Source organism: Carassius gibelio, chromosome B3 (genome assembly GCF_023724105.1).
Source record: "Carassius gibelio isolate Cgi1373 ecotype wild population from Czech Republic chromosome B3, carGib1.2-hapl.c, whole genome shotgun sequence".
Classification (NCBI taxonomy): Eukaryota; Metazoa; Chordata; class Actinopteri; order Cypriniformes; family Cyprinidae; genus Carassius; species Carassius gibelio.
Genome location: NC_068398.1, coordinates 21,230,773 through 21,243,231, shown reverse-complemented (window position 1 = coordinate 21,243,231; position 12,459 = coordinate 21,230,773). Strand labels below are relative to the sequence as shown.

The window sequence follows — 12,459 nt, the reverse complement described above, 5'->3', positions numbered from 1 at the left end:
AAGAAACTGATACACTAGTGTGTGGGTAAGTGTATGGTTTATGGTTTCATTGTTAGGAATGTATCGTATTTATTGTTAAACCCGGGATTTATGTTGTAATAATGGTAAACATAAGACTACTATAGGTTAATGCATCTTAAGTGGGTTTATTCAGCTCTACCGTCACCACGTGGCGCGCAGATGATGAATCGCATGTGAACGTGTGGTGCGCTTTTAGTTATTTGAATGAATGAGATCTTGCCTTTCAAATTGTTTTTGTGTTCGCGCGGAGTAGTTCAAACACCGCTTTTGTTCATGTTAGTCTTACTTCTGGGCATCTTCTTTTCTCTCTCCTGCAGAAAGACCTGGACGCTTCTGCTGCTGTGAGGTGAGATCCAGCTTTAATCACTTTATTTTGGCTTGTAAAACGCTTCTGTGATGTTTTAGCACTGGGCTCTGAACTCATGTGAAGACACCGTGCAATTCTGCTCCTGACATGGCAGAATCTGAGAAGTGCTGTTGAAGTTTCCTTTCTTCTTCTTTTTTTTTTTTTTTTTTTTTTTTTTTTTTTTTTTTTAAAGGAATGAAACCCAACACTAGTAATAACACGTATTCTTTCCTTCCAGATTGGAATCTGTGACCGTGGCCTGTGGAGGAGCTTCTGCGTTTCTACAACGTGTAAAAATCAATACCGTACAAATGCCGGTTGTGTAAATCTATAAAGGTTTTATGTAATTCGTGTTTGCTCCTTTTGTTTTGCTAATAAATGAGACTTTGAAAACCATCGTTGGCATCTTCAGATTGATTTGGAAAGTGCTGTTAAACTGGTGTTCCTACCGAAGTCGTCAAAGTTGAAAATAGTTTATGCTACATTACATTAAATGCTTAATCCAGTCTGTAACTGGCTAAAAGTGGCATGGAGTGATTTGGAAATGTACGACTGAGGGAAAAGTGAGAATTAGATTAGACTTCACTAATAGTTTTTAACTTAAACGATGCCTAGCTGCCTCACATGATCGCAAACTGGTTGTCTTCAACAAAAAAAAAAAACGGTCATGAATGTTTCTGAATGACAAGTAGCCATAAATTGTGTAGTCCTCTGCATAATGCAGTACGTTTTGAACATCTATTATTGCTTGCTTGCTTCTGTATTCTCCTAATAGTTGTATGCATGCCAGTAGCCAGGTTTTGTAAAATATTGAGGCTCACGGGGTTTCTATAATAACCCCCTTATTTTATATAATTGTGCTATAATAACCCTTATAAATACAACTAATTATATATACTAACACTTGAAAAGATAACCGAGATGTAGATGTTTTTGGAGGGATGCTCGTTTTTTTAAAGGGACAATAAGTAACTTTTTAGGTATTTTATTATCTAAAATCAATATTTCTATTCATAAATATGCCCTCAATGGTGTACAAATACCTATGCCAATGTTTAAACTAATCCTCGTAAATGAAGAATTTATTATCTTTATATACATGGGACGGGTAGGTTGACGGAGGCTTCCATGTAGTTCCGCCATCTTGCAAAACTATAATAGCAGAGAGGGACAAAAAGTACTAAGCCAACGCGTTTCCACAACGCGTTTTCGGTCAGAGCCAGAAACGCAGGTGCAGAGCAGTGAGAGGCGCTTGAAACTGCACCGGCAAGTTTAAAAGTCTGGATTGCATTCTTATTATGGACCATACATATGCCGCGCCACAGCAGAAGAAAACATCGTCGCCAAAACAGTCAAAAATAGAACGTAAAAGGAAACGTGACCGTAGATTACAGAAAACAAGAGTTAATGTCGGGGAAGCTTTTTCTAGGTGGAAAGAGCTAATGCTTGATAAAGATTTCAAAAGAGACGCTGAAGTGGCCAGTTTTCTTCTCGACAGGTAAGTCAGTGTTACAGTCTATATTATAATATTTTTTTATATCTAACAATGCATATAATTCCGAAAATATAACGAATAAATTAGACATAACTACTAATTACAATATTTCATGTTTTCCACAGTCAGTAATTCATACTGTAACATTCGTTTGTTAGTTGTCATGTTGCAGTTTGTTTGAAATAACACACCTGTTCACCTGAAGGAAAACTCGACGAAGTGCTATTAGAAGACATCCTGTCAAAGCTTTTTGGTACATATCGCCTACCGTAGATGCAACGCGCATTTGAAAAAGCGAGGCGCTGGAGAGCAAATTTAGTTTGAATGCAAAATACAATTTCACCACTAGATGGGAGTAATTCCTACTCAGTGTCCCTTTAATATCCTAATTATTGCATCAAAGTTTAATACTTTACTGCAGTTATGGGGTGGATAATTGTATCCGTTTATTCATGCAACCACACATATTGCTGTTATTGTTTTTATATTTTTACGCCTCTAGTGGCCCAGAAGATAAACCGTGTGTCATATTTTGACAGGTTCGAATCCGCCTTTTGGCCAACTTTTTTCTCCCTTTTCAAATCACATCTGAAAATGAGGTAATAAAAAAGGTTTAAAATAAAGTATTAATTATTGCATACTGTTTTATAATGTACTACTATACTGAGGTGCAGATAATTGCCACTATTTGCAAATGGTATTATAATGATCAGAAAATCCAGCTATTTGCACTTAGTGCAAATAGCCGCTGCCTTTTTGATTACTGCCAGACACCGGCGATGTAATATTGCTAGATATTATTAAAATAAACAAAAACTATAAATAAATAAAAGTTATTTCAAATATTTTAGAAATTCGGTAAGATAAAGTTATCGCTGACCCTAAATAGCAACTTCCTACTTTATTAACTTTCTAAAGTGTCCTATTAAGTGGAAAAATGAGTCAAAAATGCTAGATCTGGCAACACAGAGGCTGCGTCTCGCGCTCTCGCTTACAACTCTGTAGACTCGTTCACTTCTGAAGCGTCTCGGAATATATAATTTTCACACCACGGACGCTAAACATTCAGAATTATACATGCAGACATTCATATGAGGAGTTTAGCAACAAATTAGTCAATCAGAGAACACAGTTTGGTGCGGACCTCGGTGACCTCATAGGTGGCTACGGCCATGGCTGTATGTGCCTCAGTTGTAAAAGTGTGAAGAGTTGAGTCTTTAAATCATTTTACATTCCTGCTGGAAATCGATTTAGCTTCATTACTCAGGACAAAGCTGGCACAACTACCACAAGACATGCCAAAATCAGCGAGAAAGCTACGAATTTGTGTAAAATTACCTGTTATTTTCGCATGTGTAATTTAAAAAAAAGCTAAGAGATGTACTAATTTATATATATATATATATATATATATATATATAATTTTTTTTTCTCAATAAACACTTTGCTGGGTGTAAATGCACTAGAACTGTGTCTTTTTAAAACGTCCATATAACAAATGCGCTAGTAAACAAACCACAAGCCACTCAAGGTAATTCCTGCATCTTTTATTATAATTCTAATAATCTTTACTCATTTCTTAAAACATTTGTTTTTCATATGTGTATATGAATGTATAGTCGCATACACATATATATTCTGTAAATAACCCTTTACTGTTCATAGTTAATTTTCTTCAATTTAAAAGAAAAGAAGATGCTTTCTGCACACCCTGGACGGCTACTGCATCAGTTGCTCCTGTGTGATCCGTGCCCAGACCCTTTAATGGCTATGTGATCTTCAATGTGCATGTATCCTCAGCACGCGTGTCTGAATACTGTTTTATTATTAGAAGTTGTAATATTTGACAATCTGAGCTGCAGAGCCTGAGGACTGAACAAAGACTTACAAATTACCTTTTCCCAACCAGAAAATGGTCCAATCCTTTATTCAGACACGCGGATGAGAACTGTTACATGTACTCCACCTAGTGGACAATATTGGAAAGTGAGAATATTTACCGTTCATCAGAGTGCAACACCTGCTGCTATTGAAGCGAATTTGGTTGATGAATTGGACTGAAAAGATGAGACAACAGGATGTGTAGAAAGCATGATTTGATTACACGTTAAACATTTGGAAGACAGAGATTCTTTAAAACTTTTTTCCATCTCAGAAAGATTTCTTTCATTGTCCTTACTGTTATCAACATCACTATACTTACCAGTCTTAAACATCAAAAATACAACAAGTTCTTCAATCGTTTTGTCCAGTATGGGTGATTAAGGTAAAGCCATCACTGTGATGAATGATGCACGAATCCCACACTCATTCTGAGAAGACGAACAGATGCAAAATGGGCAGAGGGAGATGAAGGGGGCAAAATCTTTACAGATGGTCCTGAAAGACACATAGACAGGAAGGTAACAAAGGTGAAGTTGTTGGTGGTTTGGACTCGATGACTGCGGATGAAAGGAAGAGGAAAAGGATGAATGACTCATGAAAGGTGCAATGTGATGATAAGGAGCCCTTTTAATTGATTGAGCAACAATTTGTGATGTGGGAGATGAGGGCTGGAGGTCACTAGATTTACTTAAGTTCGAGTGATGGAATATGAATGTAAAGGATATATCTACTGCCACACACAATAAACTTCTTGATAGTCCTTGCATACAAAGTGATGACACAATAATTTTGTTTTTTAAGGGAAAAGCAGGAGGGTAAAGGGACATTAAAAGACACAATTGTCTTGTCTCCAATTTAAGTCCTAGAGGTACCACAGATCTGAATAAGTTGCATGTGGTCACAAATTAATTATTATTATTTTTCTTTTAAATGTCAAGCATAAACACCTGTCCAGCATTTGCGCTCAGAAACAAACAAGAAACACTGCAGCTTATAGCGATAACAGCAAGGACCATGAGAACAGTGACTGCAATTAATAACATCTCTTAAATCAACAACAGAACTCCAGACCCACTTAGAGTTTAAAAACTGTTATAGGAACAATCATCGTATTAAAACAGATATTAGCACATATCCCTCACCCAGGTCAGAGTGCATGTTCGTCTTGCCTCGCCTCCATAGAAAGAGTGTTTTTTGGAAGGAGAGAGGGAGAGTGACTTGGAAAGAAATACAGGCAGTTTGGTTTTCCCTCCCCCCCGTCTCCATGTTGTCTCCTCTTCTAAAATGGAGCCTTGATATCGTTGATAGGTTCATTGAAGTCAGAGTCAACTCTATATTTTGAGAGTCTGTGGTAAAAATGTTGATAAATTTTCAGCATATATATATATATACTTTTAGTTTTACAATGTTTTATCATCTTCCTTCTTTAAAATATTTTTTTTTTGCGTTATAACTATCTTCATCTTGTATCCATAGATATTTTATTGTGTCCCAATATGTGTTATATAAATAAAAGAAATGAGTGTATCGTCATCGACAGGTGTTGTCGTACGTTTGTGTATGCTGCTATCAGTAGATTGAGGATGTACTGAGTGCATGTGTGTAAGTGGTAGAGCGCTTGTGTGTTATGTTGGTCTGGGCACTTATTTTTGCTACGGGTTTGTAATACAGTGACCAGTCTGTATATATATATATATATATATATATATATATATATATACATATATATATATATACATATACATATATATACATATATATATATATACATATATATATATATATACATATATACATATATACATATATATATATATATACATATATACATATATATATATATATATATATATATATATATATATATATATATATATATATATATATATATATATATATATATATACATATATACATATATACATATATATATATAATTTCATTACAATACATGAGAAGGTAAAGAAGTTCTAGTGAAATACAAGATAAGCACAAGCCCCAGTCTGACTTCAGCAAACTAGAATTCCTCCATTGGTGAGGTAAAAACACATAACAAATCACGGTCATGCCTCTAGTGATAACCTTTCACATTAGTACACGCACACACACTCACACACAAACAACAGGAACCCAAGCATAAACACAGTCTTACCAAATAAGTGCCTGCCGTTAAATTGGCCTCTATTTTAAGGGCTTCCCTAGTCATACCAGACAGGAGGTTTGTCAGTACTTGCCCTCCCTGCATTGGTCTATATTGAACCTACTCTATAAATGAGACCATTTGTTAATATTTGCCAGTAATACAGAATACAGAAAACTGAGAAAAAGAGAAAGATAGCAAAGGAGGTTTCAATATCTTTCTTTCTCCCTATCTCTTCCTAAAGAACTACAGAAAAACAGAAAAGCTAAAGAGCATTATGATTGATTCCCTCAAATTATTTGGCTCAGTTATGTAGTTACCTTCTCATGTTGAACTTCGGTATCCTAGTAAAGTTAGTTTCCCCGATTTGATTAATCTATTTCCATTTTGATCACCTTGTGAGTGCCTGCAAGCTAAAAACCAAGTGTGTTCTGTTTAAATGTTGATATGTACGGATGTGTATGTGGGTGTTAGTTTTTGTTGACTGAAACACACGTAAGCACAGGCATGTTCACAGTTCGACAGGCCTTCGATGCTCTCCGTTTCTCCTGTATCTCTCCATCTGCGAGTCGGCAGTTTGACGTCGAAGTCACCTCTTCTTGCATGTTTCTTAATTCAGGCAATAATCTCTGATGGCAGCAGTTGTCACCTCATCCTTCCTGTCCTCTCAACTCCGGTTGGCCTCATCTCTCCTTCTGTCTGTCCGTTTATCTCGAGAGGAGAGGGCAGAAATGGGGAAAGTGCTAGAAGACAGCCTGATGATAGGGGGGAAGGTGGAAAGTGTAAGCAAATATTTTTTCTTTCTGTTTGCCAGCATCCCCCTTTCTGTTCTCCTTATCTTTATCCATGCCATCCTGGACCTCATGCAGCGGTCCACTCCAAATGTTCCCAGAAGTTAGTACTAGTAATATCATATCAATGGTTTTATCTCAACTTTACTACCTTTGTTTGTTCATGCACTACCCCTTTCTCACCCTAATCCCTCTCCATCGCTGTCCTCCCTTGTGTCTCTCTGCTTCCCCTTCTATCCCTCCTCTCACCTGTCCATCACTCTCCTGAGCGCCCTCTCTATGTTCATGCGATGTCCAACCCTGGTCACACCCAGGTCCAGGTAGTCATCCTTGGTAAGAGAGGGCAGGTGCGTGCCATCAATCTCGTTGTCTAGGAATCGCTCCCTGTGCTCACCCAGGTTCAGGTAGCCCAGCCAATCCGCAACGTCATACTTAGTCCAGTATGGGAGTGGTTTGGAGGCGAAAGGTTTGGTGGGTGAAGGGGGTGGGAGATGAGGGTAACTCAGGCAAGTGGGTGGAGGAATGGGGTGGAGTGGTGGGGATGAGGTCCCTGACAGGAAGTGGGTGGGGGACAAGGAGCGAGAGACCAACAGAGAGGAATTTGGAGGAGGTGGAGCCCCTGAGGGGGCAAAGAGAGGGGGAGAGGGGGAGAAGTAGGGGTCCCCAAGAGGATTGGCAGGTGAGGGTGGAGTAATAGAACCACGGAGATCATACAAGCTGCTATAGAGGGGCGTAGTGGGGAGAATGGGAAGGGAAGAGGGGCGGGGAGGGCCAAGCTTGGGGCGGTCAGAGGGTGAAATTAACGGGCTGGGTGCTCGCCTGCGCTGAGCATGATGTGACTCTGCCTTACGTGACTCTCGGCTGGGGATAAACTGGAACTCCAGGGCTTTGGTGCGGTAAACGGGCCGGTGTTTGGGTGAGGTAGGGTACGGTGAATATGAAGAGGGAGAAACAGGTGAGTGTGATCGGGGAGGAGGCTGGGATGAGGCAGCAGGGGGCTGAGGGGAAGGAGATCGAGCCCAGTTTGGGTAGAGTGGCTGGGAAGAAGGGGTGGGGGAGGGAGACAAGGCAGGCTGAGAGAGCTGAACAGGAGATGGGGAGCTAGAGCGGACAGAGGGAGGACTCAGGGCACCTGTGGAGTCCTCTGAAAACCTGAAATGAGAGAAAATGCAACAAAAATTAGGGAAAACAAGTAAGAGATAGGACAAAAAGAGAGAAAAAGGAAAAAAAGTTTGACAGTAAAGAGAAAGAGAGAGTGGAACAGTGCAGCAGTTACCTGTGTCTGATGTGGGACAAACAGACGTACATGGACAGTGCGATAAAAAGCAGAAATCACAAAAGAGAGGAATAGTTTAACAGACACAGTTAGACAGTACACACACCCGGAGTTCATTGGTGTTTGAGACACTGATAAATAAATGAGAGTTCAAAAATGTTTTTGTTACTCTGAATATCCCAGGTGTTCTTAAACTGAATGGCTCATATTTTGATTATGTCTCATGGCATACCAAATCACACAATGCTTGTGCCGCTTAAGAGATTTTCCATGCCACATTCCTTTCAAGGCCACCATGCAGACATTTACACAGTCATGCACATATACCTAAACTGATAACACACAAATACCTATGTCTGCTCAGTGATCGCTGAGTTCCCCAGTTCTCTGTTCCTTTGCTCCTCTGCTGTAATTTGGTGCTGAGTTCATTGATGATGCTTGCCTTCATACCGGATATGGGAGGATGCAGTTTACGTGCCTCCACATATGTCCCCCCAGTCTGGATCCCTCCCTCCCCCATCGACTGCGCTGCTCCAGCTGACCCGTCACCCCATAGAGGTTTTATCTCTGGAGTGCGGGGCCGGTCAAAGTACATTACAGAGGAGCGAGCGATCCCTGGCCCTTCCCTCATTCCATAACCATCGCGGACATTCATGTCCTCCTCCTCTCCCTCTTCTGCCTCCTCCTCCTCCTCTTCCTCCTCTCTACGACGGTGGAATGCAGGGGGTGCCGTGCTGGTTTGGCGTCGAAGATCTCCAGCCCGGCTCCCTTCTCTGTACCTCTGTGTTTTTGGGTAGGTGGATGCTGTACTGGCGGCTTTGGCATTGTGCATTTCAAAAGTCTGACCATCAAGATAGCTCATATAAGACTCTAAAAAGTCTGCCCCACTTGTTCTGTCAGCCTCTGTTGCCCTACCTCTTTCTCCAGCTCCACCTAAGCTACCCATCCCTGCTCTCTCTAATCTTTCTCTGACCCCACTACCACTAAGTGCAAGGATGTTGTCTAAGTGATGGTCACTGCTGCTTCGGCTGTCCAGCTCCTCAATCCCAGAATCCACCACTGTCTCCTGGGACTCGCCACTCTTAGCTGCAGCTGCACTGGGTGGTGGATGACGTTCTGCGCTGGGCCTTCTGCTACCCCCTGTAGCTACTGTGGAGACAGTTGCAATACGTGTGTGTGGTGTGACAGTGGCAGCAATGGTAGTAGCAGAAGAGACGACAGTTGTAGAAGCAGTTGTGGAACAGCTTGCGGTCACAGTTGAGGCACCTCTGAGAGATACAGAAGTTGCTGGGGTGGATGTTGCTGTTGGAGGGCCTCTGTAGGCAGGTGGAGCTGGAATAGAGAGAGGAGGTGGTGTTGGAGAAGAGGAGCGTCCGGCTGAATTTGTACTGTTGTATAAGTGTTGTGACTGAGAAAGGCCATACGGTCTATGGTAGGAGGTGGGTGGTGGCGGAGGTGACACAGAAGGAGGAGGAGGTGGCCCAGAGGGCTGCAAGGTGGAAGGGGAGGGAGGTGGTAGTGGGTTGGGGGAAGATGGAGAGGGAGACGGGGCTGACTGGGTGAGGTTGGCGACCTCACTGTCATAGGAAGTAAGGCTGGAAGTTGTGGAATCTCCTGCCTGGGGTGAGGGCAGGGGTGTGTGTTGTTGGAACCCAGACATAAAGCAGTCTTTTGGAGGGGGAGGAGGTGGCGGAGGAGGTGGTGGTGGAGGTGGATGATGAAGCTGCTGGCGGGCTGTCATATTGTGAGACATCATCGCAGAGTAACCCAAACCACGATCAAAACTATTGGCAAACTCCAGAGGTGGAGGGAGAGGATCAACAAACACAAACTCATCATCTACATCTACTGAGGGAGCTGGGGGAGGAAGAACCATCAGACCAGAGCCACTTGCACCTTCACCTGCAGCTCCTGCTGAAGGACGTGTAGGGGCTGTTGTTGAAGGTGGAGAAGGTGGTGTCAAGGAAAGGATGTATGCCCCAGCCTCACTCTCCATCCTCAAGAACGAGGGGCGTCGAGGCTGCTGGGGTGTTGGCTGTGTGGACTGCTGCTGTAACTGGGTCTGAGCTTTTTCTATCTCTCTTTCCCTCTCTCGTTCTCTCTCTCTTTCTCGTGACCTCTCTCTCTGCCGCTCTCGTTCGCGCTCTTTGTAAGTAGGCTGATAGTGCTGAGACTGATAGTGGTGCGGGTGGACAGTTTTATCCTCAGAGAAACGAACCCTTAGGCCTTCTCTGGGAGCAGAGGTGCCAGCAGCCTCCCTATCTGCACGCTCTCCAGCCCCTGCTTCCTCACCCCAGCTGCTTCCTGCTCCACGCAGGATCCTGGGAGATGGAGGCCGAGTGGATGTAGTGGTGGCAGCGAGTGATGAGGAGGTAACAAGGTATGAGGAGGAGCTTGAGGACTGAGCAGCAGAGGAGGTTGCAGAGGAAGACGAGGCCATTGAGTAGGAGATGTGTGACGTTGGTTGAGCAGTGGATGAGGGAAAGGCCCCAATGCTGGACAACTGACGGGTAAAATGATGTTCAGTGGTCCTCTCTCTGCGTATGCGACCATCATCTTTCAAAGCACGTTCCCTTGCAGCCAAGGCCAAGCCTAGTGGGGATGAAGGGTCCAGAACTTTCCCCGTTAATGGGTGAATGAAAGTTGTGGTGGAGGCTTGCTGCTGCTGTTGCTGTTGCTGTTGTCGGCTTCCCGCCCCATAGAAGTCAGCAGGTACAGACTTAGGCTGGTAATCCCCAGGAGGAGCAGGTGAGGAGTACTCAGGCAGGCCGAAGGCAGGAGGCATACTGCGTGTGTGGTGGATAAAGGTATCACCTGAAAACATGCCTTCATCTATAGATTTGGACGGTCGCAGACGAGGTGGAGGCTGGGAACTCAGCTGCTGTTGGGAAGTCTGGGTCCGTCCTCCCATTTCTCCTGCTCCACCCAACTCTTCTTCAGCAGAAAGAAAAAAGGATGCACTCTTCCGTCGTGCCTCATGGAATCGTTCCCGATCTCTGCGAGCTGCCCCTACAATGGCAGCACCAAACTGGCTGGTGAAGTCTAAACTCTCTTGAGTACGCAGTGATGGGGGTGGGGGAGCAGGTATGGATGGAGGGGCTGGCGGTGGAACGGTGGGTGCAGGTGGTGGAACAATAGGTTGGGGTTTAGAACTTTCACTCTCTCCTGGAGGAGGCGGTTCAGCTTCCATGCTGCTGCCTTGGCTACTGCGACCACTGCTGCTGGTGGAAGGAGCTTTAACGATGATGGTTGGGATAGGAATAGAGCTCTTCTCCACTGACCCCTTCCCTTCCAGTGTGCCCTGGCCCAGACGCAGATCCTCCACCTTTGACTGCTTCACCAAAGGCCCCTTGCCTCTCCGGGCGCCACCTTTTGGTATGCCTCCTGCCACTGCTCCTGCCCCTGTTGCACTGCGGTCCATCCTGGAAGGTTGGCTCTGAGTAGTCTGCTGCTGTTGTGGAATTACAGTAGCTACACTAGTGGGTGGGACTGCATTGCTGTAGCCCCTTCTCAATGCTGCGGACTTGGCTCCTGGTGCTCCTCCAGCCCCTGCAAGGTCCCCTGTGTACCCAATAACCTTTCTGGAGGCAGTCCTGCTTGGCACAGAGGGGTGGGATTGAGCATGGGAGTAAGAGAGTTCACCAGTTCCGGAACCAGCAGGTGGTCCAGGGGACCTGTCTCTGGGTCCATGTGTGACATGTACTGACTGTGAGTAGAGCTGATAATGTGCAGAAGAGGAAGTGGATTGAGACACAGAAACAGACGGCTGCTGGGAAGTCTTCCCCCTAAAGCCAAGAGGGGGAGCTGAGGAGAAAGGGGGCTCAGGGGGAGCTGTAGTAGGGGGAGGAGGGATGTCATCTGAACCCGGTACTGAAAGACTGCGGGCAAACTTCATGGCTGGAGGATGAAGGAGCTGCTTCTCCTCCTCTGGAACCCCTGCAGAAAAAGAAAACCAAAAAGAGAAGATGAAATACATTTTCAAGGAAATAAATAAAGGGAGAATTAATAGAACGTAGAGTTACAAAACAACAAAGACAAAAGAAAAATATGTTTGAGAGAGAAAGAGAACGTACAACAGCTGGGAGTGAGAAAAGAGTAAGAATGGAAAATATATCTTTATTTCCTAAAAAAAAAAAAAAAATGAGCAGAGGGCAATAAAATGGAATACAGAAATGAGACCATCTTTTAGTATGTCTGTCTGTCTGTCAGCTTGTCTGTTATTACCATAACCGGACAATCCCCCAGCAGTAACACGTACAAGCCATTCACCTATCTACTTCTGCGAAGCTCTTTTGTGTCAGTGCAGACCAGTTTTAGTTACATTGTGTTATACAAGGACAAATGCAATACACACAAAGTCTACCTCAGGACACAAGAAGTGACATACACAATGGCTTTATCTAATGGCATGCAAATTGAACAAATGCTTGTTTGTTGTTTAATGTAGATAAAGTTAGCAACTGTGCAACCCAAGAAAGTTAACGTTCAAATTGAATATTTAATAAC

At 43.4% G+C, this 12,459-nt stretch overlaps 1 protein-coding gene, 1 long non-coding RNA gene and 1 other non-coding gene across 3 annotated transcripts in view; 2 read left to right on the top strand and 1 right to left on the bottom strand.

The window, feature by feature from the left end:
* Nucleotides 1-31: 31 nt before the first annotated feature.
* LOC127953691 (uncharacterized) lies at nucleotides 32-763 on the top strand. Its single transcript, XR_008153314.1, has 2 exons — nucleotides 32-367; nucleotides 606-763. It is a non-coding gene; the product is annotated as an uncharacterized LOC127953691 (long non-coding RNA).
* On the top strand, nucleotides 407-496 carry LOC127953971 (small nucleolar RNA SNORD88). The gene has a single exon (XR_008153397.1). It is a non-coding gene; the product is annotated as a small nucleolar RNA SNORD88 (small nucleolar RNA).
* Nucleotides 764-5,644: 4,881 nt separating the features above from the next.
* Nucleotides 5,645-12,459, bottom strand: part of LOC127953690 (SH3 and multiple ankyrin repeat domains protein 1) — a 108,042-nt gene continuing 101,227 nt past the window's right edge. The window contains exons 25-27 of the mRNA XM_052552958.1: nucleotides 8,304-11,889; nucleotides 6,927-7,829; nucleotides 5,645-6,641 (exon numbers count right to left, since the gene is read on the bottom strand). Coding sequence (XP_052408918.1) covers nucleotides 6,554-6,641; nucleotides 6,927-7,829; nucleotides 8,304-11,889 — 4,577 coding nt within the window. The 3' untranslated portion in view covers nucleotides 5,645-6,553. The remainder of the gene's footprint in view (nucleotides 6,642-6,926; nucleotides 7,830-8,303; nucleotides 11,890-12,459) is intronic.